This window comes from Muscardinus avellanarius (genome assembly GCF_963383645.1).
Source record: "Muscardinus avellanarius genome assembly, chromosome: 20".
Taxonomy (NCBI): domain Eukaryota; kingdom Metazoa; phylum Chordata; class Mammalia; order Rodentia; family Gliridae; genus Muscardinus; species Muscardinus avellanarius.
Window position 1 is genome coordinate 11,251,788 of NC_137806.1, and position 27,811 is coordinate 11,279,598.

General features: G+C 45.9%; 1 protein-coding gene across 1 annotated transcript in view; it reads right to left on the reverse strand.

Moving 5' to 3' along the window:
• NRP1 (neuropilin 1) overlaps positions 1 to 27,811 on the reverse strand; it is a gene marked incomplete at both ends in the record, with an annotated part of 153,464 nt that overhangs the window by 65,206 nt on the left and 60,447 nt on the right. The window contains 4 exons of the mRNA XM_080717195.1: positions 8,197 to 8,363; positions 11,175 to 11,330; positions 18,910 to 19,137; positions 21,719 to 21,897. Of these exons, the coding sequence (XP_080573321.1) occupies positions 8,197 to 8,363; positions 11,175 to 11,330; positions 18,910 to 19,137; positions 21,719 to 21,897 (730 nt within the window). The remainder of the gene's footprint in view (positions 1 to 8,196; positions 8,364 to 11,174; positions 11,331 to 18,909; positions 19,138 to 21,718; positions 21,898 to 27,811) is intronic.

Here is a 27,811-nt window from a genome sequence, read left to right on the forward strand (position 1 = left end):
AAAAAAAATTTAGCCAAGCACCATGTTGCTTCTTCATTCAAAAGGCTGACCAGTCTGAGTATTTCAAACAAGACTTGACAGGACTTGAACACTATCCCAGTAGTGGTTTCCAATAGAAGCTGACTCCCCCTACCAGTAGAGGACATCACAAATACAAATGTAGGGGGCTGGAGCATTCCTGGTGGTTCTAATGAGTCGGTATTTGTGTGGCTGGGCACACACGAGCTCTTGGTTTCTATTGGGCGGAGGCCAGGATTCTGCCATACATTCTACAATACATAGGACAGTCCCTACAACTGAAAACTACTCAGCCGCAGTTGTGAGCACTGTCCAGACCACGCAGCTACTCCAGGCGGTCTGAGCGTTTGTTAAAATTGCAGTGGTTGCTCAACTTCACAGACATCACCCACCAATCAGCAAGGAAGCAGCGGGAGGCTGGGATGCAAGCCTGTTCGCTGGCCTTCAGGAAGCCCCCTCAAAACGGACCTCAATACACTTCCTGCATCTTGCTAACAATTTAACAAGAGCAAGGGCCTTAGGACCCCAGTCCCAGTTCTGTCATATATTTGCAATGTGGTCTTGCAAATCATGTACTTTCTGAACCTATGCAAGCTGAGGGACTCAGACAATACAATATCTCACCCATGTGTGGTCATACACTAAAAAGTTGAGATACCCTAGGAAGAAAAGAGATTTCCTTTATAATAAAACTATGAATGTCAGTTCCAAATAGATACCATAGGAGAAACCGACCCCCACAAATCTCTGCCAGAATCTAACTAGGGATGTCCATTCCAAATAGTCAAGGGTATAATAATAAAGTAGAACTGTAAGCCAAGGACATGGTCATGCTACACAGATCATTTGTTTTCCAGTGCGATTCCATCTAAACAGTTGTAGTTCTCACAATACTGTCTTCAAGTGTTCTACATTTCCTTTAGGGCATGTTGACATGAAATACTAAATGGTAAACTTAGTTGACTGGCCTTTAAAACTGAATTAAGTGGTAAGCTTGACCAAATAATTAAAATCATCTTGGCGATGTCTACACAATAAAACAAGTGTTTAAATAATCCAAATAATTATTTTGTCAAGGGCTTCTGTTTTCCCCAAATCACGTCCTCCTTAAAAATACCCAAGAGAGAAGCTGAGACAGGAGGATCATCGCAAGTTTGAGTCCATTCTCAGTAAGCTAGTGAGACTTTCAGTAACTTAGCGAGATCTTATTTCAAAATAAAAATAACAGGGGCGGGGGGTATAGCTCAGAGGTAGAATTCCCTAGGTCCAATCTCTAGCACAAAACAAAAATTACGCCAAAACTCTGAAATTAATCCATTCCTGTATTTTCTTTCGAATAGCTTTCTGTCCTGCGAAAAGCCAGTGTCCCCCAGGAGAGCATGTGAGGAGCAGGAGATGGAAGTTTCAGGAACTTTGACTCCTGAGTGGACACACGGGTATCAGAGCTGTCGTGTGCTAAGGAGTCAAGGAGGAAGTAGGAATCAATGCAGAATCCAGATAAGAAAACCAAAGACTGACCTTGGAAAAAAATTTAAGGCAAATTATGTACCTTCCAAGTGAACATCTTATCTGAAACAGCATGTCAGCATGCTGATATTTATTGCAATAAACACACACACACACACACACACACACACACACACACACACCCCACCTGGAAATACACATTCAATCTAACAGCTGTATTTTCCCTAAATTTGCCAACACTATATATTACTTGCATCTTTTCACATTTGGGTAATCCAGTGAGCTATTTCTGTCAGTTCTCCAGTTACAGATTTATAAAGTATCATTTTATTGTAATTTCAGCAATTTACTAATGATCTGAATGAGTTAATGCACCCCCTAAGTGTCTGGTTTATAAACACAGAGTGTTTACAATCAGGGTAACCTGACTTTATATACATTCCCGATTAGTCAATTTAGCAGATGGAACTGATTTTGAATACAGTATTGGCGATTATAAACCTGCTGGAAACTGGCAATTTTGTGAAAAATTGAAAGCTGTTTTGCAGGAGATACCTGCACCACACCAAACATCAGAGAACAAAAGATTTGTGAAGAAAATATAGAAGGAAAGGAAACAGCAGATGAAACTCTTTAAAATAAATGACATTGTATAGCCTTAACACAAATTATTTCATTTTCTACTTTCAATTTGGGGAAACTCTAAAGATTGAAAACGAGGTTTTCAGGTAAAAGACTCTTCTCATTTACTCAACTTTCCCCACCTAAACGATGATTTATAAAGCAAAACCAAACGTTAACAATGGTGTTTGGCAGAGGAAAGAATTCCAAAGATTTCTGAGTGATTTCATTCCGTGGGGCTCTGGCTCCTTCTTATCTCAGGACAGCAGGTCCGGCCTAGGAACTATCTTTGACCTTCAGTCTCCCCGAGTCGTACCTGACAAGTGAGATTTGGGGTCACGACAGAACCACTTTAGAAGTTGCTGGTAGCAACAACCCCCAACTGTGGATGGGGGTTTTGGGGGGAGTCTATGGGTACTTAAGCTTGAAGGGACCCCAGGGCCATACGTAGGACCCTGAGGATCAGGCCAGAATCCTGTTTGAGTTCAGAATCTGGAATCCCTGAGGCTGATAGAACTTGCTAGGCTTTGTCATCTTTCTGAGTGGCTGGCACTTTCTCTGGGTGTCATCAGACCTCCATCTTAAGAGCTCGCGGTGAGAAGTCCAAGCAGAACGTGCAAGGCGTTTAGGCAAGAGGTGAGCTCCTCCCCAGGGGCTGGGTCAGCCCCGGCCGCGAGTGGTTGACCAGCTGTCAGCGTCTGGAGTTCTCATTCAGAGCCTCCCGACTGATTGCACAAGCATCCGGAAGGAAGTGCACGTCAATTGTGTGAGCCTGAGATTTCGCACTAGTTCTCTCTCTTCCTGATGTCGGAGCTCCGGTGAACCGTTGTAACCTCTGCGGCCTCGGTGGGCTCACACGAAGGTGGGGAGAAGGGTGGTCTCAGGTCTCGCTTTCCAAGGCTGAAAGTGGATGGTGCTTTTGAAAAGCTGCTTTTATACAAGAGAGCGCTGTACAAAACCAATCTAGAACATGTCTCATGATGAGTTCTACGATCCACACAGGACCCCGAAGTCGACTTTGATTTGGCCAGCTTCATGTCCTGAATATACAAGGAGCACACTCACTTGACACTACTGCGCCGGGGTGTGAACACAACTGTGCGTGTGTCACACATGTGTGTTTTGATTCCCTTCAGCCTCTCTCCCTACCCACTAGGGGCTTTTGCCACTGGTGTCTGCTTTCAAAGGTCCTCTGCGGAGAAAACTTGGGAGGTTTTGGTGTCGTCTGAGAAAAACACGGCAAGCCACAGAAAAAACGTGCAAGGAAGCTTCCTCCGTGGCTCCTCGCTCTTGGAACCCCCCTTCTCCTCACCTCAGAATGCACGTCTGTTCTAGAAAACTTCGATGGAAAGAAAAGTGCTTCTGCCTTGGGGTCTTGCTGCTGTGCCCTTTACAACCACAGACTGGAGTTCTCTGTCTTCCAGCAGATAATCCGTAACCGAATTAATGGACCAACCCAAACAGGATGTGCCTAAGAAATCAACTGCTCTCTGCTCCCCCGAAAGAAGTGGAGGCATAAATAATCCCCAACAACAACAACAAAATTTACCCGGCAGAAGACAATGGCCCTGGATTCAGAGAAGAGTAGGGTTTCTGTTTCAGATTTGCTTTGCCAGAAAATTCCATTTCTCAAGTCACTGAAGAGTTGGGTGTGGTGATCGATTCGTCCCTCGTGCCATTTTTATTTCGCTGGATCAACAAAGTTCACATCCCACCCAGGCATCTCGTGTCTCTGGTCGCATGCGTGTGTGTGTGTGTGTGTGTGTGTGTGTGTGTGTGTGTGTCTTGGCATTTTAATCAGGAAAAAGTCACAGTTGTTTGTAGGAAAGCCTCCCAAGAGCTTTAATTAAAGCTGGAAGGATAAATCTGTTTACAGTGTGGTGAACACTATCATTAATAAAACACTGGAATAATTAACGAATTGGATTCTGCTTTGTCTGTGAAGGGCTTCATTTAGGGCTATGAGAACACGTCTCCTGAACATAGAGGATGCCGTGAGCTTAGAGGTCAGAGAAGAGAGCAGCAGAGCGCCTCTACTTCTTTCTGAGATTCACAGTATCTCAGACTGCCAGGACTTGGATGGAGTAAAGACTACATCATCTTTAATCTTACAGGAAAAGAAACTCAGTTTCAGGGAGTGTAAAGGCACAGGCTGAAATGTCGTGCTTGAAATGTAGGAATTTTTATTGCACCATTTCTTTGCTCTGGATCCTTAATTACTAAGTTAAGCAGCTCTTGGACAGACAATGCAGAAAGGGATCGTCTGTGTGTGGGGGACGGGGTGGGGGCAATTTTCACAGCTGATTAGTTCTGTCCATTGACAAGTAGGAGTTTTTGAGCTGCTGGGGATGTGTCCTGGCCTTTTGGGCAGGATGTGGCCATTTGCAAACCTTCAGATTGGGACTTCCCTTCAAGTCCCCTTGCTAGCTGCTGGCTTCTGGGCTTGTTTTGAAGCTCCCTGGCAGCCAGCGGCTCTCACAGGAAGCAGCGGCGTGGACGTCCACATCCATGGCTGAGGATGCACTGTTATTTTATGTCACTCAGTAATTTCCTCAAGAAGACAATGGGAGCCAAGACTGTTCCTGTCTTAAAGGAAACTCAGCTTCCAACGTTGCCTTATTAATTTAACACATGCAAATATTTGCCCTGGCTGTTGCTACAGCAACGTGTTTTGTGGGGGCATACTCCATGCAACCTGAGAAAGGGCTGAGAAAGAAAACAAATGTCATTTACATACTTATGTGCATAAAAATAGAAATGTAGTGTGCTTGGCGCTCCTGTGATTAGAGGAACCTGCCTCTTGCCCTCCATCTGAATTACGCCATACTTGTTGGTTAATTTATAAAACCTTCACCCAAGGAAAACAACCAGCCAACTACTTCCAAGGAGCTTCAGAAAAACTGGAAACACACGAAATTATTCATAATTAGTGATCGGTGCGTGATAACGGCCTCCCACCATGTACAGAGACACAATGAGCATACAAATGGAGCCACTGAGCTCAGAAGGAGGAAAGAATGTCATCACAAGGTGAACTGGAGCTGGGCTTCTGTGACAGTCCCCTCGCTAAGCCCCGAGGAGCCGGGTCCCTGCAGTCTGGATTTATTTTTTAAATTCTTAAATTTTTAAAAAATTTTTATGTGGATCATATTGACAATGGGACATATTCAGACTGTGCTTGGCACCCTCTCTCCCCTGCAGCCCCTTCGCTCTCCCAACAGTGAGTGTCCAGGCTGACCATGCTGTATTCCTACTTTTACACATATTCGGATGTAGCTCCTCCATTAATCAACCTCAGCCTTCTTCCTCTCCTCTCCTTCCATTCTGGCTTTGCTGAGGCTTCTGCTCCATTGTCTGGAGTCCCTCTGGTGTCCCTAATACTCCCTAGTTTGGGCATATTAGAGACAACATATGTCCCTTCTCTTTCTGTGCTTGGCTGGTCTCATTAACATAATGCTCTCCAGGTCTTTCCATCTTCTTGTGAATGGCATGATTTTGTTCTTCTTTACAGCTGAGTAGAATTCCACTGTGTGTGTTTCCCATAATTTTGCCATCCATTCCTCTGTTGATGGAGACCTGGGCTGGTTCCATATTTTGGCTGTGGAACCAATCTAGGTCTCCTGGACTTAGAAACAGCACCCAGCTGATCTTGGCATGAGCCTTCGCGGCTCTGGGAAAAGTATGGAGGGAGGGACTGAAAGTTCATGAGCTACCCTTGAGTTTCAAGAGTAGAAATGAAGCCAAGTGTAGTGGTATATATCTGTGATTCTGGTACTTGGGAGGCTGAGACAGGAGGATTGCAGGTTCAAGACCAGCCTCAGCAACTTATCGAGATTTTCAGCAGCAACCTAGAGAGAACCAATTTCTTTCTTTCTTTCTTTCTTTCTTTCTTTCTTTCTTTCTTTCTTTCTTTCTTTCTTTCTTCTTCTTCCTCCTTCCTTCCTTTTTTCCCTTCCTTCTTTTTCTTCCTTCCTTCCTTTTTTTTTTTTTTTTTGCAGTACTGGGGGTGGAACCCAGTGGCATTCTGCCTCTGAGCTACACCTCCGGCCCTATTTATTCTTTATTTTGAAACAGGGCCCCACTGAGTTGCAAGAGGCTGGGGGTGTAGCTCAGAGGTCCACGAACCGTGATCCTCTTGTCTCAGCCTCCCAAATGCTGGGATTACAAGCGTACAGCACTACACCCGGCTGAGCGGCCCTCTTTCAAAACAAACAAATAAACAAAAACTTACAAAAGGGTTGGGGGTGTAGCTCAAAGGTAGGATGCCCCTGGTTCGATTCCCCAGGACTACAAAACAACAACAACAACAACAACAACAACAAAATAGGCAAAGGAGCTGGCTTGTGTAGGCTGTCTTCTCTGTGGGTCTCAGTGACAGCCACAGTTCAGAGACTGGGGCTCCCCAGCCTGGCTCCTGGTGTTAGAACATGGGGAGCCTTCGGCTGGCCCAGGAATGGAGCTACATGAGCTCTTAAGAAGTAAGTCTTCAGTCTTGGGGCTGGGTCGCCTCACTTCTCCTGAGCACTCTCTCTACCTGGCAGAGGTTGAAAGATTCAAGACGTTCTCTCTGCAGCCATCTGAAATTGTGCCCAGCTCCGAAGCCTGCTGTAAAGTCCGGCCCGTCCACACATGCTTTCTGAAAGTGCATTACTGCCCACGTTTCTACAGACAGAGAAGTGCCTCACACGCAGGAATTGCTGGAGTTGCAGATTCGGGACTCTTGCGAGACCACCGGCCCCACATTATTGAGCGTTCTCTGCATTACCAAGAATAGGACTACATTACTATGCAAACATGCTGAGCCCTGCAAAATCGAAGCTGTCCTCTGGAGCCACATCTGTCAGTCACCGGGACGGCTCGTCGGTGTGGGCCTAGAGGAACAAGTTACCCAGAGCTGTTCAGACAGAGGCAAATTTGTTTCTTCCTCTGGCTCAATCTACAGTGAGATTCAGCAATCCTGGGTAGAGCCTCATCTTTTCTCGTCCTCTCCCACTTCTCAGTGTTACTCAGAGGTTAGCGTGAGTTCAGTCCTTCGTAATAGGCCCTTTCACTTTAAGTATATGTTAAACTAATATTGACCTTTCCAAAGTAAAACAAAATCTGGTATTTGTGCTCAGATGACTGAAACAGCAAGAGAGGTGGAAAGGAGGAGATAAATCATCTTGGGTTTTTCCTTGCTTAGAAACTCTCTCTGGGAATTAGTCATTTTTATATATCTGGCAATGAATATAAGACGGCTTTGGCTATTCTCCTGGATAGGAAACCTGGATCCTTCAGCAAACACCCTTTTGCATAATTTGCCCACAGTTTAACCCAAAGACCCAGATATGGATGTTTCTGTCAACGGGGGAAGAATTCAAGAACGTGGGCATCAGGCCTTGGGTTGGGCAAGAGCGGCATGGGGCTTGGCGACGGGATTATGTTGAATGAGACTGCTGGAAAGAGAGCCTGGGGGAGGCAAGGATGAGAGGGACCTTGGCATGCAGAGTATGGCGGGGAAGGGAACGCCGCAGCGAAGTCAGAAAAACAGAGGCCGCGTCGCCAATGAAGACACACAGGCGCACACTTCACGCACACGCACGGACGCACAGTCAACAGCGACCAGAGCCCTCGGGCAGCCGCCCTCACGGCCTGCGCCACACAGAACTCGGTGACAAACACACCCGGCCTTCCAGAGCCTTCTTCTGCTCTGCACATACGCAAGACTGGACGCTTAGAAACAGTGCTCGCGGAGATACACAGTCCATAAGGAGGATTCCTGTATTTCTTCAAGGAAATCAGAATATGTCAAAGTAGAAAGCCTGTGTGTAGTCACTAGGAAAAATCCGATCTTTATCAAAGCGAGCCATCTGTACTCAAGTGCTGGGAAGGCAGTGCACGAGGACCCGGGAAGAGGCGTGGGATTCAGGGGGTTGTCTGAGCCTCTCCCCACGATGGTGTGGTGCCTGATCATCCCAAGGGGTTACAGGTGCCCGGGCCCCCGTCCCTCCTCATCTGAGGCCATCATGAGGCACTGCTTCCATCCAACAACCTTTGTAGATGACCCAGACCTTCTCGAACCCAGGCCGGGCCAGCTCTCACGCCACATACCTGTACCCACTCTCGGTAGGAATCTTCCCCGGGGGTCCACCCATTCTCTGGGTAGTTCAGGCGGGAGCGCTCTGCAGACCAGTTGGTGCTGTACTGGGAAGAAGCCGTGATTTGGTCGGAATGGATCTCTCCTGACTCCATGCCCAGAGCTTCCATACATTTGAAATCTGGAGGAGAAAATGGGACCCAACGTTACCAAACAGAGGTAACCCAAAGGCATATTTTTCTTTGCAATCTGGTAAACTAACGAGTTCGTTTGCACAACATCTCACAAAAGATGGCAGCCAGGGGCTCACCGGATATAGCACGGGTACTTGTGGTTTCATGGCGTTATTTATTTATTTATTTATTTATTTATTTATTTATTTTGGTGGTACTGGGGTTCCTGGAAGCCCTTCTACCCCTCCAGCTATGCTCCCAGACCTATTTTATACTTTTTTAAAATTTGGAAACAGGGTCTCTTAAGACAGTGTGCTGGCTTCGAACCTGCGCGATCCTCCTGTCTCCGCCTCCCAAGCGTGGGGATTACAAGCGTGCGCCACCACACCGGCTTCATGGTGTGATTTAAAAATTAGGCTATAGGGGTGGGGATGTAGCTCAGCGGTAGAGTGTTTGCCTAACATGCACAAAACCCTGGGTTAAATCCCTAGCACTACATAAAAATAAAAAGAATAAAAAGAAGGATACAGACATCATCACAGCAATCAATAGTTTTCCCAAGTAGGCCTAGGGTAACAAATATTTGAGATTCATTAGGAAATGGTGGAAATGCCAATGAATTTTCAAAGTTAAATAGTGTGTCTACCTGTCATATGAGTATACACCAAAAATTGTATTAAAATAATATAATAAACAATTATATATCTATTATCATCCCAGAGAGATGGAAATGATTAAATTAAAATTTTAAGATATGGGAAATAATAAAAAATAAATAGCAGGACCCCAGAGTGGTGGTGCACGCTTATACTATCCCAGCATTTGGGAGGCTGAGACAGGAGGATCGCGGTTTGTGGCGGACAGCCTCAGTTACTTAGGCCCTTTGTAACTCAGTGTGACCTATTTCAAAATAAATCATAAAAAATAGGGCTGGGGGTGTAGCTGGGAGGTAGAATGCCCCAGGTTTCAATCCCTAACACCACAAAAAAGTATTATTTCCTCTAATATCTAATAAGACTAAACCCAGACTGTTTATTTACAGCCCATACTCAGTGGATAACAGATCTTGACTTTCACATTCCCTGTAATTGATACTCAGGCTACCTCTCCCTGACCTCCTCTGTCCTCAGGTCCCCCAATCCTGGATTGGTTGTGATTAGGAGTACCCTTAGTTTATTTGGCTAAAACCAAAAGTATGCACTAGGACTAAACCGCAGAACCACACAGCCCAAAGAGCAGCACGGTTTTATACGATGCTCATAGCAATGGCTGTGAATCATCAGAACTTGCCTCCCATTAGGCCTAGCATATTTGATGATATTGGGGTGAGGAATATGTTTTAGGAAAATATTAATCCCAAAGTGAAAAGACAAGGGGAAAAAAAAAAAAACTTGCCTTGAGGATTAAATGGAAGCTTCTCAGCCATTAAGCAAACCTCATTTTTGTCATCTGGACCTTAAGTGTCCCCCAAAGGTTCATATATTACAAGCTTGGTCCCAGGGTGGTGCTTTTGTGAGGTGGTGGAGCCTTTAAGAGGTACGGCCTATGGGGAGGTCTTTAGGTCACTTGGGGTGTGGCCTCGAGGGGGATTATGGGATTGCCGCCTGCCTCTTCATTCCCCTCTCTTCCTCTCCCACCATGATGTGTTGCGGTACCACAGGTTCAGAAGAACCAGGCTAACTGATCATGCACTGAAATCTCCAACTGTGAGCCAAAATCAATCAATCTGTCTCTCTGTCTCTGTCTCTGTCGCTCTTTCTCTCTTGGTACTGAGGTTTGAACCCAGGAACATTCTACCTCAGAGCCACCCACTTTTTCTTTATATGTTGATTATCTCTGGCATTTGTTACAGTAAAGAAAGCACTCAACTTTCCAAAGTTCCACATTTTCTGATTTTCCTATCCTGACAGATGAGGTTTTAGAACATAAAAGTGTTAACAAAAATTAAGATGTGCTTCTTAGCTGGGCAAGATGGTGCACACCTATAATCCCAGTACTTGGGAAGATGGGACAGGAGGATCGCATGTTCAAGGCCAACCTCAGCAACTTAGGCCCTCAGCAACCTAGGGAGCTTCTACTTCAAGATAAAAAATTAAGCCGGGCGTGGTGGCGCATGCTTGTAATCCCCACGCTTGGGAGGCAGAGACAGGAGGATCGTGCAGGTTCGAAGCTAGCTCTGCACGCTGGCTTAGGAGACCCTGTTTCCAAATAAAAATGCAAAAATAGGTCTGGGAGTGTAGCCCGGAGGAAGAAGGGCTTCCAGGAACCCCAGTACCACCAAAAAAAAAAAAAAAAAAAAAAAAAAAAAAAAAAAAGGGCTGGGGGTGTAGCTTGGAAGTAGAATGCCCCTGGGTTCAATCATAGGTATTAAACCAAACCAAACCAAGCAAAACCAAACCAAACATGCTTCTTTTATATAAATATTGCTGGGTGAACCAGGTAAAAATGAAAATACACTGCCTTTCTCAGCATCCCCCACACCCAAACCACGGTGCCTTCTCTGCTCTGGGTACCGGCTCTGCAATCAGCTGAGTCTCAGCGTGTTATACAGCCAGGGGCCGAGGGGAGGGTTCTGGTCATATTTTATTGTTTGGGGCATTATTTTATTATTTCCCACTTCCTCCCATAATTTCAGAGGCCCATTCACAATTGTATGGAGAAAGCACACCAGCTAGATTTATCCTATGGATATTCATAAGAGAATAGCAAACACTTAGCACCCACAAAACGTTTCCTCAAGAGTTTCACGTGGCCGCAGGTGCACGAGGAGGAATATGAGATGTTTGCCACCAGGCTTTGTACGATGAATAAATACTGACCTTCTGCAGTGCTGCTCTGCAAGACGCTGTAGTTTGCTGAGAACCCTTCCTTTGCGATTGCACTGTCAGTATAAAACACCATGGACAAGATGCCCGATGAGGAACGGATCCGACCTGGGGTTTTCTGTCCACAGTAACGCCCGATGTGAGGACCAACTGAGAGGCAGAAAGAGAGAAACATCAGAGCATCTTTTCTTCTCCCATAGATGCAAAATAACCATTTGCAAACATGTGTCCCAGCAGAACCCAGAAGCCTATTCTAACCCAATGCCAGTCCTCACTAGTTAATTGGTTTGCAGTGAACATATTGGATCTGGTTTGCGGAGAGGATTTTAAAGTATACTCAGAAGGGCAGTAACCGGCAGAACCGCATTCCCCAGCGAGCCAGATTGTTTTCGGGAACAGAATCGAAACGCTTGCTTCAGTTGCAAAGAACGAGCTTTGGGCTGTTGCGTGGCACGTGGGCATTTTCTCCGCAGCCCCTGCCAAAGGACTCCAGCCAGGCCGGGCTCACTGAGTCATCTCAGCACTACCTGTCCTAATTTCTCCTGTCCTCGGACGCCATCCTGGGGAAGCAGAGTGGGGTCTGGAAAGGGCTGGCGAACCCCAACTTTCTTCCTTCATGCCCTTTTTGGCCCTGGATTCCACATCGTGAACTGGACAAAGGGGAAGGGTGCTGACCTTCTACTCAGTCTGAAAACTAATATGTGACTATAAGTACTTTAAAAATGAGGGAGGACCGATGCCAGCAGGGTATAGGTACTAGCAAGTTACCGTCCAAATGAATGGAAATTAGTTTATCTGACTCCTGTCTTAATTCTTTATCTTCCAAGTCAAAGAGAAGTGATTGGATTGCTTTGTGTCTGGTGGCCAAGAAATGGCCCGAGGCAGCCACTGATTACAAACGGAAAATAAATAAATAAATAAATAAATAAATAACTAGCTAGCATACTGGGGCCAGCAAACAGCGAGAATGCTGTGTTCAAGTCAAATAGTTGGCCGCCCCTTTGCTGAAATGCTTCAGCTGAGCCTTAGTAATGAGCAGTCATCAGTTGTTTTATGGCTAATAAATAATGCAGAAGGCCCATGCACTTGAGGAATCTTTCCATATCTGTGTCCTGATAAACTGCAAGACCAAAAAAAAAAAAAAAATTAAAAGAGTCCCTTTCTCTGTAATTTTTTTATTGCACATATGGTAAAAATGCACCAGATGGTTTGGACTTAGAAGGACAATCTGGTATGGACTGTTTTCCCCTCCCCGAAACCCATGGTTCTGTGCATTTCAACCAAGAATTATTGCTTCATTTCATTTAAGGAAGGACCTTCCCCAAGGGAACACGCCTTCAAGGGGACGTGGTTCTGAGGCCTGTGAATGTGACTGGGGTGCAGAAGGCAGCTGATATGAGCTCGGAGATGTTTCACGAGGGACCGCAAAAGCAAAGCCCGTAAGAACTGATGTCCCTGGGGCCCCGGCTCCAGCTGGGTCTCAGTAGGCAGCTGATCTGAGCACCTTGCTTTGCAGAATGCAGAGATCCTCGGCTAATAAGTTTTCAGCTTGGGAATCCCTCAAAACAAACAAAAAAATTACGACAGCACACTGAAGCCGTCCGTATGTCTGAGTTTATGAAAAATGGGTTCCTTTGAATACCTGAGAATGCCTCTTTGTGTTCAGAATCATTGATTTGACTGAATTCTGAGATTTTTCTATTTCATCCCCCCCCTCCCCCCCGGTAGCCAATGCCTTCTGTGGGTGCAAACTGCCTCGTCATGAAGAAAACCAGACGGCTGACCCAGCAAGCAGACAGATGCAGAGGCCCTAAGGGCATCACAGGGTCACGGCCAAGCGCTTTGCATGGTGGGAAATCAGGCTTCCTGGTTGGCAGGAGAGAGCGTCTCAGAAGACCAAACTCTTAGCGGCTTTGGCTTCTTTTTAGCTTCATCTCAGCCTTGAATTCTCCCACAGATGCCAGTTCTTTGACGGGTTTTCTTATTCCGTTTTGTGTATATGTATATACTTTAGTTGGTGCGTTGCAATGGTAAGTCATAGTGAGATTCCAAGCGACGCCTTCAGACATGGGCCCAGCACTTGCTGTATTTCCCTGCAGGTCCCACCCTCCGCTCCTCTTGAGCCGTGTTAACGCCTCTGGCAGTGACTTCTCACAGGGCATAGCGCTATCGGAACCGGTTCTTTCATCAAGTTTCTTTTTCCTTTGCCCTCCCCCCAATGCCTCCCGCTATTCTCCGGGTCTCTCTCCTCGTGAGTCCAAAGGAGAATCTAAGAGCCTTGGCTTCCCGAGACTTTCCGATCTCACTTGGCATTGTCATCTCTAGCAGCATCTGTCTTCCTGCAAATGGCATAGCTTTGGTCTTCTTCATGGTCGAGTCAAATTCCATTGTGCGTCTACACTGCATTTCCGACATCCGTTCATCTGATGATGGACACCTGGGTTGGTTCCGTAACTTGGCTCTTGTGAACCGTGCTGCTGTGAACACGGGGATGCGTGCATCACCACGGTATTCTAACTGTAATCTTCCTTCTGGACTCGGCCCCCTTTCCCTTCCCCGCAGAACTCCATGTTGCTCATATCGTTTGCAGAAAAGTATCCTGCCACAGCCAAAAGCTCAGGTCTCTCCTTCCTCAGACAGCATCTCATTTCTGGCTGTCATTATAAATGGGAGGCTTAGACATTGGTCCTCCTTCACATCTTTACCTCATTGAAATTCCATTCCTGTACGTTCATGATCTTTGCCTTCAGTTTGTGGGCAAAGTCTTCCAGCCCTAATCCTTGGGGTCATTGTCTGACCACCGCACCACTGACCTTCTCAAGAATACTGCAGGGGGAATTCTGGCGGCTGATCCTCCCCCTCCAGGATCACCCAGTTCTTTCGGGGAGGGGAGAAGGGGAGTCTCTTTGAAAGAGGAAACAGAAGAGATCTTGTCTGATGCAGGCTCATAATTTAGAAAGTCTCCATGACTCACTGGTTTATAATGTTTAAGACATGCTGGGTGAGTCTGCCTCTGTGTCCTTTAGAATGTTGCCCCCGGACAGCAGCATGCTTCTGTCTTTCGGAGCCCTCAAGATAAGAGAGTGAAAGGCTTTTGCCACGATAATACAAAGAGGTATTGAATTTTCCTGAACGGCGGAGACCTCAGCCTCGCCAGTTAATGCAATATTGATCTGAACCGGCGTGGGTGAAGTTCTCTCGGGGCTCACGCCTTGTCCATCTGCGTTTATGTGAACACAGCTCTTGGGTTTCCTCTTTCTGTTACTGAAGTCCCAAAGGCCGAGGAGATGAGGGGGAGGATGTCACAAAAACCCACAGGGTAACTAAAAAGAGAATTATTAGGGAATCGGGGCACGCGAGATGGGCCACCCTATCACTTGGGGGGAGAAGAGGCTGTCTGTCATTATCGTATCTTGCCAGGTGTAAACGTAATGTATTTTTGATGTTTAAAAGATATCCCGTGGTGGACAATGGTGAGGGCACTTTTAAAAAAAATTTTTCTCATTTGGTTTTGAAAAAAATTGCAGTCCTCCTTCAGCACCAAGAGAGTTTGGCTGTCTAGTTCCTTTTATGTGAAAAACGAAAAAAGAAATGGCTGAGTGTAAAGAGGTCCTCTTAAAATCTAGTATCTGCCAGGCGTGGTGGTGCACGCTTGTAATTCCAGCATTTGGGAGGCCCGAGACAGGAGGATCGCAGTTCGAGGCCAGCCTCAGCTACTTAATGAGGCCTTCTGCAACTCAGGGAGAACTTGTTTCAAAATAAAAAATTTAAAAAAAATAGGGCTGGGGTGTAGCTCAGAGGTAGAATGTCCCTGGGTTCCATCCCCAGTACCGCAAAAAAAAAAAAAAAAAAAAAAAAAATAGAGATGCAGCATCTTAGCCAGACACGGTGGCATACGCCTCTAATTCTGGCACTCAGGAGGCTAAGGCAGGAGGTTCGCAGACTCAAGGCCAGCCTCAGCAACTTAATGATATTCTGTTTCTAAATAAAAACTGGAAAGACCAGGGTGTAGCCTGAAGTAGAATGGCCCGGGGTCCAATCCCAGTACCAAAAGAAAAAAAAAATGCGTGGCGTCTTAAGTTAATAAAAAATGGAGCTGGGCATGGTGGTGGCGCATGCCTATAATCCCCAGTTCTTGGGAGGCTGAGGGAGGAGGATCACGAGTACAAGGACAGCCTCCGCAATGTAGTAAGACTCTCAGCGATCTAGAGACGCTGCTTCAAAACAAAAAAATTAAAGGGACTGGAGGTATAGCGCCGAGGTACAATTTCTCCGGGTTCAGCCATTTCAAAGGTACAACACAGGCCCTCCATACTTGACTTAAATTAATAGTTCTTTTGGTAAAAAAGTACTAAAGTACTTTAAGTCCTTCTAGAGTACTAAAATTAAACCTTGTAACTTATCCTGCAGTGTAACGTGTCTGGTATTTATATCTATCCCTGTGGTATTTATTTATTTATTTGTTGTTTTGGTGGTACTGGGGTTCCTGGAAGCCCTTCTACCTCCGGGCTACACTCCCAGACCTATTTTATACTTTTTATTTGGGAACAGGGTCTCCTAAGCCAGCGAGGCTGGCTTCGAACCTGCTCTATCCTCCTGGCTCCGCCTCCCAAACGCGGGGATGACAAGCGTGCCCACCACGCCCGGCCCTATCCCTGTGGTCTTAGATAGTTCACTCAAATATAAAAGTAAATGGCAAAATACAACAACACTCGTTCCAGCTTATACACGACTCCTGCATCAGGTGGTTGATGCTTTCTGGAATACAGGGGACAGGGCCGCTCCAGCCCCTTCTCCCAGGGTGGGAGGGGGCTGGCTTCCTCTGCTCCCACGTGGTGTGAGCTAAGAATCCGCCTCTAGCTTCCTCCTCCTGGGAAAGCGCTGTAACAGGGCAGGGCGCTTGGCTCGCCTCTCCGGCCACTTGTAAACCCCACCAGAGCTTCTGCAGCTGCTCTGGAGAATCCACAGAGCTTCAAAGAGCCTGACAAATGGAGACACACAGTTCTCCAGAATCGCGAGTACCGGAGTCATCTTGCTCAAAGTCAATTTGAATCAATGATGGCTTTCAATTACTTAGTCATTTACTTCAATGTTTATGATAAAATGCAACATAAAATCACTTGGTGCTTAAAAGCCTTCAGCGCCTTCTGGTTGTTGTGTTTGGAAAAAGATATCAAGGACCCAAAGCAGTGCTGTTGGCGGAGGAAGTGCGTGAGTTGAACTATGGCAAGAATATTTCCAGCGCCGTGGACCGTGAAATGCAGGAAGACACACAACTCTCTTTTCGCCTAAAACAGAGGGAGCTGTCAGCTGGCGTGGACTGGACAAGGCCAGGTAAACACTCACAGATACGCACGCACTTCCACGTCCGTTTTATCTGGAAGCCAGTCAGACATCCCATAGTTCAGCACATGGCGAATCTCAAGGCTGATCATTCTTATGATTAAATGTTTCCCGCTTCAACTCAGTGATTTTCTAGAGCCAGAAAATGACTACTTTGAAAAACCCTTGACACTAATAACAATGGGCTTCTTTCTGAAAGTGTTCTAAATAAGTTGGTTGATTGGACCTCCTCTTCAGATGCTAATTTAAGGGAGAGTTCTAGGAGGGAGGGCTGTAAGTTGGGGTCATGAACAAATAAACCCATTATTAAATGTTCCAACCAGTGTTACAATATCATTATAATATTTTTCCCTAATTATTGGATTGAATACTTGGAAATCAACCAGCCCCACGTCTGGAAAAATCTCTCATTATTTAATGAAGTTTGTTTTGCCAGTATCATCATAACCCTACTTATATAATAAAAAAGCAAAGAAGATATTAAACTAATATGAACGCACTCATTCACTCCAAAGACAATTTAAGAATTCTATAAAACCAGTTTAAAAAAAATGCTATTCACAGGTAAAGTTTCTGATGATCCTAATACCATTTCAAAGATAAGGACAAACTTCACGTCCATCTTGCTCTCTATACAAGCCATTCAGCTCATCTTTCCTCCAGGCAGATTTCACGTTCATTGCGCTTTATTTACAATTTATCCAGCTAGTCTTTCCTCCAACTTGAGGGTGATGTCCGACCGTTTCGTGGATGGCACACCTCTCCCACCGCATGACCACGAACGGTGTCCAGCTTGGCCCTTCTGGTCTGCGCAGGGCGTGTTCCCTGGAGAAACCTCCATATTCGACCAGACTAAACACGCGAGCAGCAACGCAGCTGCAGCAAATTAGCTGATATTATCTCCTTCTGCTCAGAATTCGGCTGTGTGTTTTTGTTATTCACTTTCTAATTTGCTAGAACTGAATGGAAAACTTTCATGTACAAGTCCGCGTGGCTCGAACTCTGCTCCAGCATCACTTTCTTAGGACCGCTCAACCTGACCGCCCTCCTTCCAGGGGCAGCCCCCGCCCGGCCTCTCCCCTTCCGGTTTCTCTTATTTGTTTATTCATGGCTCTTGTCATTTTCCAGCAGTTCATTCACATAATTAATTTATTCGTGGTATACACTGTTTAGTACCTGACTCCTTCTGCCGGAATAGAAATTCCACAAGGACAGTGCCTTTGGCAGCTTGCTTACTGCGTGGCTTGGCGAGTACCTAGTCAGTATGTGGTAGGTGCTTAATAAAGATTCTTGTGTGTGGGGGGGATTAATTCAGATGGTAGGAACAATAAATATAAGTGATATATTAAGGTGAATTACATTGCCAAAGATAAAAATTCCTTAGAGGGCAAAGAGGAAACCTGTCTAAATTAGGAATGCCCAAATAATCTTTCTAAATTTTTAAAATAATTAGAAAGTACTTAACCTCCCTGGCCCTCAATCTTTCCCTTCCTCCTTCCCTCCCTTCCTTTCTTCTTTCTTTCCTTTTCTCCCCCTTTCCCTCCTTTTCTTCCTACTCTTTTGGGGGATGGAAGATTGAACCCAGGGACATTCTACTTCCCAGCTCCACTCCCAGTCCTTTTTACTTTTAATTTTGAAACAGGATCTCACTAAGTTTCTGGGGCTGGCCTGGAACTTGCAATCCTCCTGTCTTTGTTTCCCAAGTATTGAGATCACAGGTGTGTGGAGCCTGGCCTTAATTTGTATATTTAAAAATAAGTGGCTTAGCTGGACGTGGTGGCACACACCTGTAATCCCAGCATTTGGGAGGCTGAGACAGGAGGATCCGGGTTCACGGCCAGCCTCAGCTACTTAGAGAGGCCCTTTGCAACTCAGTAAGACCTTGTTTCAAAATAAAGAATAAAAAATAGGGCTGGGAGAGTAGCACAGAGGTAGAATGCCCCTGGGTTCCATCCCCAGTACTGCAATAAATAAATAAATAAATAAATAAATAAATAATTGGTTTGATTGAAGCAATCTCTTAAGATCTCAGTTTCTGACAGGAGGGCAGATCAGTAGAAGGAGTGAAATAATCCAGTCAGGAAAAGTAGGCATTGATCTCAAGTCTATCACAAGCACAGCTACAGACCTTGCACAGTCTTGCATGCCTCAGCTTCTTACCTATAACATGAAGGAACTGGACGAGCTCATTGCTAGGTCTTCCTGGGCTCAGACCCTTCAATCCTGGCTCAGCAGAGACCTGCCATTTTAGCCTGCTTTCCTGGGCCTTTGGAACCTTTTATTTTTTTGAAGATGGATGTGTCATGAGACTTGTAAACGGGTCTCCCGCACCCTCCCCCAGACCCCTCTCTTTTGGGGGACACCCCCCTCTCATTCTCTTTCTTACCCTCAGGAAATCCATCCCAGATTTCGAGGCGGTCATATCGACAGAACATCCCGCCGGGAGGATTCGGGTCAGCCTCCAGATCAAAGCTTTCAAACTCTAGGAGAATCTCGGACATCTTTGGCGCAAAGATAATGTACGTGCATTCCAGGCTGTTGGGGTATTTTTCGGGGAACCCGGGGGATTTGATCAGTCCGCTCGGTGCTGTGTAGTTCTGGGAACATTCAGGACCTGTGAGTTAAAGGGAGAACAAAAGAGTAGAGTGAAATTCCCAACAGGTTCACCGAGAACCAGCCCGGCCAAAGACAGGATATTATTTCCAATAAAAGCACATCGTTCTAATCACTGTCCTAATCGTGCTCTGCTAAGGCTCGTCCTCTTGGTGGACGGTCTGGGCCGGGTATGCCAAACTCGTGATTTACCGTGGCCTTCGCTCTCCGTCTGCCTGCTGCTGGTGCGGGAGGGAGAAGGCAGGAACCGAAAGGCACGGTGGGCCAGTGAATGAGGAACCCACAGGAATCTCGACAGAGCCCCAGAGAAATAATTATAGCCCCTTCAAGCTTAAATCTTTAAATCTTCAGGCTGACAGCCCTTTACTGGTGAAATAGAGCATTGAAGGCGCGGGAGAGAACTCGGCGAAGGGAGTTAGGGTTTCAGATTCCTGCACCAGCGCTCGGCAACTACCAGATGTGACCTCTGCCTCTTTGACAAACTGAACGTGAAAGGTAATTCGTACGTGTGCCCGGGTGAGGGACTCATGCCGAGGGGTGTTGACACAGGTGTGCTGGTAACATGTGGCCGTCGGCGAGGGTACGATAAACCGTGATTACTGGCCACGGATGCTGGGAGTCAGTCACCTGATATCAACGGCGACAAGCTAACCTTCCCCCAAGTACCAGGTACAGCCCCCTCAGCCGCTGTAAAGCGGCTTGTGAATGGGAGTGTGCAAGGGGCACGTAGATGTTTATAAGGTGTCATTCTAACGACTGGCCGGTGCTGTTGTGACTTCACAACCTGTGGTGGTTTCTGATTGGAAATGAGGAAGGGCAGACAGCTTGGACTGCAGCTCCTCAGGCTCCTGGTACCCGGTGCTGAGCAGGGCAGGCATGCCCACCCAACTGAATGGCATCTGCCTAGGGGACCCGAGCGCATCACGCCTGTCTCGTGATCACTACCACTCCGGGGTCTCCAAATCGCTCCACCCAAAGCTCTCTGTGAATCAGAGATGATTGGTCCCTTTCGCATCCCGCAGCCAGAGGCAGCTCATCGGGCCTCCATGAGCTCGCACTGAACTCCAGGGCTCTGCACTCAGCAGCTGTCCGAGCTGTCCCTTTCTCTCAGTGCATCTGGCAGCCTACTGAAGAAACAAAGCAACCCCTCTCCCCGCACATGCATTAGCTCTCCAGGGCTCTGCAGAGGCAGAAGGAAGGAACTCTTGAGATGGGCCCAGGGAATCCAGCCTGCAGAGGTCTGACTTGTTGAAAATTCCAGCATTTGGGAGGCTGAGACAGGAGGATCACGGTTCGCGGCTAGCCTCAGCTATTTAGTGAGGTCTTTTGCAACTCAGTGAGCCCTGTTTCAAAATAAAGAATTAAAAAATAGGGCCGGGGATGTCTACTGCTGAGGCTGGTCTCCACAGACAGAGACCTCCAAGTGGGCCCAAAGAAACCTTTCTTCTTTTCAAGTGGATTTATCTCAAGTATTTTGTTTCAGTAGTGAAAGATAAACGAACACCTGGGTGGTGTGTTCAAGTCGGGGAACTTATGATTGTCAGATTCTTTCCTACGCCTCGGTATACCCCTGCAACAGAAGGTTAGTCAGCTCTGGGATTAGAGAGAGTAGCTGATGTTTTATTTTTGGTGAATGCCACTTAAAACATGGCTGCTTGGCTCCTCTGAGAGGTTCTTTACCTAACCATCCTCCTGTTAGTAGAAAGCTTCTTCTCCCTGGAGTGATGGGGGATACAGAGCTTTGCTTTACCTGGGAACTAGCAGTTCTTAATTTCGCAGTAAAATAAAAGGAATAGGAGGTACCTGGCTTTAAGGTAAAAGGGACTAAAACAGTTTTCACACATACACTAATCAAATTTTAAGAGTAGATAAGTTGTTGTTGTTGTTGTTGTTGTTATTATTATTATTATTATTAATTATTTTGGTGGTACTGGGGTTCCTGGAAACCCTTCTACCTCTGGGCTACACTCCCAGACCTATTTTATACTTTTTTAAAAAATTTGGAAACAGGGTCTCTTAAGCCAGCGCGGCTGGCTTCTAACCTGGGTGATCCTCCTGTCTCCGCCTCCCAAACATGGGGATTACAAGCGTGCGCCACCACACCCGGCTGATAAAACTTATTTTTAAAGAAGCACAATAAAAATAAAACCTCTTCTGAGAGTTTGATGGGGTACATTCCTTAGAAGAACTGTCCAACACATTGGAGTGGTGCAGTTTTGATTTTTGAACTTTTTTTGTTCAATTTTAAACATATTTTACAGTTTTTTGTTTGTTTGTTTGTTTTTTGGTGGTATTGGGGGTGGAACTCAGAGGTTTTCTACCTCCGGGCTTTACTCTCAGCCCTATTTTATATTTTATTTGGAAACAGGTTCTCACTAAGTCGCTGAGAGCCAATTTTAAACAAAATTTTCCATAAACTGAGCAATTTTCCCTTTATTTAAAGTATTTCCCAACATTTTTGTAAGTGGAAAATATAGTGCTTTATAGAAGGATACAGGCATCGCCCCCCCCCCATCGTCTTTGGTGAAATCCACGTGTGTTAAATAATTGTCAGGTAATAGCCTGTTCCACGAGTTACTCACCTCTCTTGAAAATTTCATAACGGATGGAGAATCCTGCCCCGTGTGTCTCATAGTCCGAAACAAATTTGATAAAAAGAAAGGGCCCTGTAGACACCACAGGAGAGGGCGCAATCTTTCCACAAAACTTTCCCCACGGACGTCCCTTTTCATCTCCATCGATAACCTCCACGTAGTCATACCTGGAGCAGAAACAGGGACGGGATGTTAGTTTGGCAAGCGAAGCCTTTTCAATATAACAGTAATTTGGAAAGTAACATTATCCAGCAGGGTCTGTTAAGAAAACAACAACAACAACCAAACAACAACAAAAAACAACACAAAAAAAGCGACTGCATTTGCCACTATGTTGCATAGAGGAGGAAAAATCCAGCAAATGAAATAATTAGAATGGATCACATCCTGTCTCTCTACATCATCTGGTAACAGGATTATTAAGAAGAATGGTTTCCATTATGCTTGCAGACAATGTCAGTTAAAGTAACCAATTAACAAGAGAAAGAGAAATCTCAGGACCACAGTTCTCTCTCCCTGGATCGTGTTCCTTTGTCTGTGGGCGTGGGGGTGTCAATACAGAATGCTATGCATTCTTTTCAAACTGTGAAGTTCTTTTATGAATTCAAAATGTCTCCTTAGGCAGAGCGCTCCATGAACGACCCTGGGATTTCTGAGAGTGCCCCCTTAAACATATGGCCACAGAATAATAAACAGATTCCTCACTATTTAACTCAGTTCTGCCTAACTCCAGACTGGTGAGAAACAACTCTTAGTAGCTCATTCAATGGTTAAGACGCCTCTTAAGCTAAGCTCGATCCTAGCACACGATTTAGCGGCGAGAAAAGTTGATTTAAAAATAAAAAGTCCAAGATGATGGAGGTATACACGCCCACATCACTAAGATGTAGGACTTCAGTGCGCCCATAAGAAATTAAAAAATACATATAAATTAATTAAATATTTATCTCCCCCCAAATAAAAATAAATAAAAATAGAAATGGAAAGTAACTTTGTTTATACCCACCAGTCTGAATCTTTCAAGGAACTTTGTCAGAAAAAGAAATAAGGACCCATTTGAAATGACCAAGGTGATGTGATTTATTTAAAATTCAGACTTAACAATGATCTATCAAAGAGATGAAAGATGAAGTGACCATAAAATACGACTCCAAAGATTACACGGAGGTTTTATTTATTTATTTATTTATTTATTTTTGGTGGTACTGGGGTTCCTGGAAACCCATCTACCTCCGGGCTACTCTCCCAGACCTATTTTATACTTTTTATTTGGAAACAGGGTGTCTTAAGCCAGCGTGGCTGGCTTCGAACCAGCGTGATCCTCCTGTCTCTGCCTCCCAAGCGCGGGGATTACAAGCGTGCGCCAGCACGCCCAGCCCAACTTATTTATATTTAAAGGGTAGACACCTGTCATGGCTACACTGCTGTCCCTGAGGGAAATTAGAGGGTTTCTGAGTATTTGGGGTCACATATTTCTTAGATCTTTCTCTTTTCTTTCTCTGTGTTTACCAAGTTACCAAGGAGCCAGAGGATCTGACTTATCTTCATTTCTCTCCTAAAACGGACATAAAAACATTACAGTCCATTCATTTCAAACCTTTTATTCCTGTGTTTACCTTGGTTCAAAAGTCCTGGGATACATTAATTTCAGGCATAACAGAAATATGGCAGTCACATAAACTATATCTTGCAATTTAAAAAAAATCAGAGGAGGGTGTACATTTCCACAATGACCAACGTCGTCTCTAACAAGCCCCTTTCAAACTGCCCTGGACATGGTACTTCTGTTTACACACGGCCTCAGGAGACAAGGACAGAGATGATTTCACTGGCCAGAGTGGACAGCTTAAGGCTCTCTAAGTTAAAAATGACATTACCTCATCCGTTAAACTCGTGTGCCAGCTCTGTGTATATGGAGAAGAAAATAAAGCTGACATTGATGGAACAGAGCATTAACATATGAGAATTATTGTCTAAACTGCGTTTCCTCTGTTACCTCTGATCTTCCCAGTCCTCCCACTCCAGAGCCCTAACCTCCACAGCTCCCCTGCGCACAGACAGCTCCGCAAAGACACAGAGGAGCTGTACTTGTAAAGATGCTTTGCATTTAAAAGCAGACAAAGGGGGAGAGAGAGGAAGAGGAGGAGACGCAGAAAGCTTTACAGTCAAAACCCTGACCAGCTTTTACAGTCAACTGCAAGCAGCTGCGGCACAGAACACCATCTCTGGGTTCATTAAAGCCTCCCAGGCTGGCGTTTGGGAAGCACCGCCTTTATCTCTACAGCTTCATTGATGAGACAGGTCTGCACACTTAGCCCTCGCTTCCCCACAATCTGACTGCGATGTGAACTGTTGACTGTGTTTGGTCTGGCAAACCCTGGATCCAGCTTTGCTATCTAGGCTTTTTACTTGAATCCTGACACCGTGTGAATACTAAGTGGCCGAATCCTGAATCCCGGGTACCTGTGGCCCTGCAGCTCAGACAAGAGATGGGCTGGGCATCCCCGAGAAGGAAGAGCATCTCTGCGAGGAGAATGTTCTCCCAGGTATTAGGGAGCCTGGCCCAGTGCAGCGCCAGTGCAAAGCAAGCAGAAAAGAGCTAGTATTTCAATTCACATCTCCTCCTCGTAGTAAATATGAGGCTCTCCTCTTGGAAACAGTCAAAGCTATTTTTAAAAGTGTGTGTGTGAGGGGAGTGGGGGAGGGATTAGAATCCCTTCCCAGCAAGAGATAAGTCATTGCATAGTTAAGTGCCAATTTGAGCAAACTGAATTATTCAGGGATACCGCAGTCACATTTGTAAACTGGAGGCTCTCTCTCCTTTTAGCGCTTCCCTCCAAAGCACCGTCCAATCAGGCCCCAAAGAGCACTGCAGACAGTAGCTGCTGTAAATATTCAGGAGGGCGAGCTCCGCACAAGTTGCAGAGGGTGGCACTGCCAAAGAAGTTAAGGAAGCAGCTTGCCTCTCCCTCTGGATCTGACGCCAGCACAAGCTTTCCCTGCCAGGAATGCGGCCAGCGTGCCAGCATCCCTCCCCAGAGACCAAACGCGTTGCCACGGCAACGCACCCAGCCAGCTTGGCCCAAGGCCCAGGATCTTGAGTTTGCAAATCTCCATCCCCCTCGGCCCGCTGGCTGGCGGCAGGTTACCCCGTTGCTGCTGCTGCCAGGGCGGCAAACCAGCATCGCTCGGAGCATCAGGCTCTCCAGCGGTGGTGACGGCGGAGACACAGGCCAAAGCTAAGGCATCTGTCTGGACTGTCTGGGGACTGCCAGGCAGCAGTGGCCAGAGAACTGGGAACTGCAGGCAAGAGAGCTAAACCACAGAACTAAAAGCCCGGGCTCCAAAGTCTCTTTCCCTCTGGGTCCCATGAATGCTCTAGGGATGAGAGAGTAGTCGAATCCTGGTTCAAAGAAACACACTTCTGTATGGGGTCTAGGCACGGGGCCTCTTCCTGTCCCCTCTCACAGTACTGGTGTAGATCAGTAGTCCTTCCTTCCTAAGGAAGGACCCTGGGCTTTCATCATGGTGGAGATGTGAATTTTTAAAATATTCAGAAGGAGCCAGGCATGGTGGCGCTTGTAATCCCAGTAATCGGGAGGCTGAGACAGGAGGATCCGGATTTGCGGTCAACTTCAGCTACTTAATGAGGCCCTCTGCAACTTAGTGAGGCCATGTTTCAAAATAAAGAAAAGAAAGAAAAGAAAATATCAGGCTGGAGATTTAGCTCAGAGGTAATACGCCCTGGGTTCAATCCCCAGTATCACAAATTAAATATATATATATATATATATATATATATATATATATATATATATATATATATATAAAATATTGAGAAGGTGCAGGGTATGGTGGTACATGCTCGTAATCCCAGTACTTGGGAGGCTGAGGCAAGGAGGATCGCAGGCTGGAGGCCAGCTTTAGCAACCTAGTGAGGTCCTCAGCAAACTAGCAATAACTTATTATTTTTTAAAAAGGAAGGGGTGCTTGGGATATAGCTCAGAAGTAGAAAGCCCCTGGGTTCAATCCCTAGTGCTAAAAATAAATAAAATGTTCAGAAGGCAACCAGCCCCCCTCCTGTAGACAGCCTCCCATTCCCCAAGTCTTCGGCCTTTAGCTTCTCCACGGTGAAGTAGGTGTACACTTTTTGAAAAGCAACTCAAGGATCTTCTTGAGAGGAGAAGGTACCTGTACCATTTCCTGGTTAAGATGAGTGATACGTGTGTAGCCTATCTCTTCCTTCCTTCCTTCCTTCCTTCCTTCCTTCCTTCCTTCCTTCCTTCCTTTTCTCCTCCTCCTCTTCTTCTTCTTCTTCTTCTTCTTCTTCTTCTTCTTCTTCTTCTTCTTCTTCTTCTTCTTCTTCTTCTTCTCCTCCTCCTCCTCCTCCTCTTCCTCCTCCTCCTTCTCCTTCCCCTTCTCCTCCTTCTTCTTCCCCTCCTTCTTCCCCTTCCCCTTCTCCTTCTCCTTCTCTTTCTTCTTTTTTTTTGTGTGTGTGGTACTTGGGATGGAACCCAGGGGCATTCTACCTCCGAGCCACACCTTCAGCCCTATTTTTTATTCTTTATTTAGAAACAAGTTTCACTGAGTCGCAGAGGGCCTCACTAAGTAGCTGAGGCTGGACGCAAACCATGATCCTCCTGCCTCAGCCTCCTGAATGCTGGATTACACACCTGTGCCACCATGCTAGGCTTGCAGGGTAGACCTTGCATGCGCGTCTCTGGCTTTGGAATCTGATCTCCTTAAGCCATAGGGTCTCGGTTCAACTTATTACCCACCCTGCCGGGCGAGGTCTACTTGCTGGCACCCGCCCCATTTTACATCCTAATAGGACTCTCAAGTCCGGTCTCCTATAAGAGTGAGAAAAGAATAAGAATTTCCTTCTAAGAATTCTTGAAAGGATTATCTACTCAGAGATTATGAAAGTGTGAATTAGGGTTTCCGGAAATGGCCAAGGGTAAACGAGAAATAGATTTAGCCACCAAAGAGCTGTTCAGGCACCTAGAAGGTAAGCAGTGCTGGAAAGAGGAATGCCGCTTGCCTCAAATCGGGTTTTTCCTTTCAAGTACAAATGACCAGACTCTCTATGGTAAGAAAGAAACCTGGCCAGGGTGCTGCCTGACAGTGAGCTACTGTACCCAGCCCCACGAGGCTTGTGGGAATCCGCAAATGATTAGGAAAGGGGCCTTTTAGGCAGCACTATCTTTTAAACCTCCATTCAAGAGGATCTTATCCCCACGGCACACGTACATCCATAACAGAGAAACCCGATACTCGACATCCTACACCAGAGTGGAAAACCGTGTTGGCGAACATAATTTTCACCTGCAAAAACGTGTTTCTGTGGATTTCTAGTTTGTTTTGCATGGGCCTAGAATAACCAGCCCCACCGAACAACCTGCAAGCAAGAGTTAGCTGAGCCGCTGAGGAAGATCTTGGCATTCCCCCTGAGTACTAGAAAGAAGACCGGGGAACAAAATTCACCGAGCGGGGGGAGGAACCGGCTTGCTGCATGTGCGCTTCAGCGACTTGATATGAGGGTTCACGCGCAACAGTTCTGGTTTGCCTGGAATGGTCTCATTAAGATGCATGAAAAACCGTGGAATGGTCACGGCCTCTTGTTTAGCCAACACGTTGTTTACAAATCTATTCTAAAAAGACAACGAGGAGTAATATCAAACACACACATATTCACATCGTGGAATATTATGTAATCATTTAAAAGCATGTTTGTTCCACAAGTCTTTTTTATAATATTGGGAAAATGCATTTTTTTTGTTGTTGTTTGATTTTTTTGTGTGTGTGTGTGTGTGGTACTGGGGAATGGAACCCAGGGGCCTCTCCCTCCGGGCTACACTCCCAGTCCTATATTTTATATTTTATTTGGAAACAGGGTCTCTTAAAGCCAGCGAGGCTGGCTTTGAACCTGCGTGATCCTCCTGTCTCTGCCTTCCAAGCGCAGGGATTACAAGCGTGTGCCACCACACCTGGCAAAAAATGCATATTTAATAAGTGTAAAATCAGAACATAAGCCTCTACATGCAGTATAGTCATCATTTCTTATTCGTGTAGAAAAGGAGC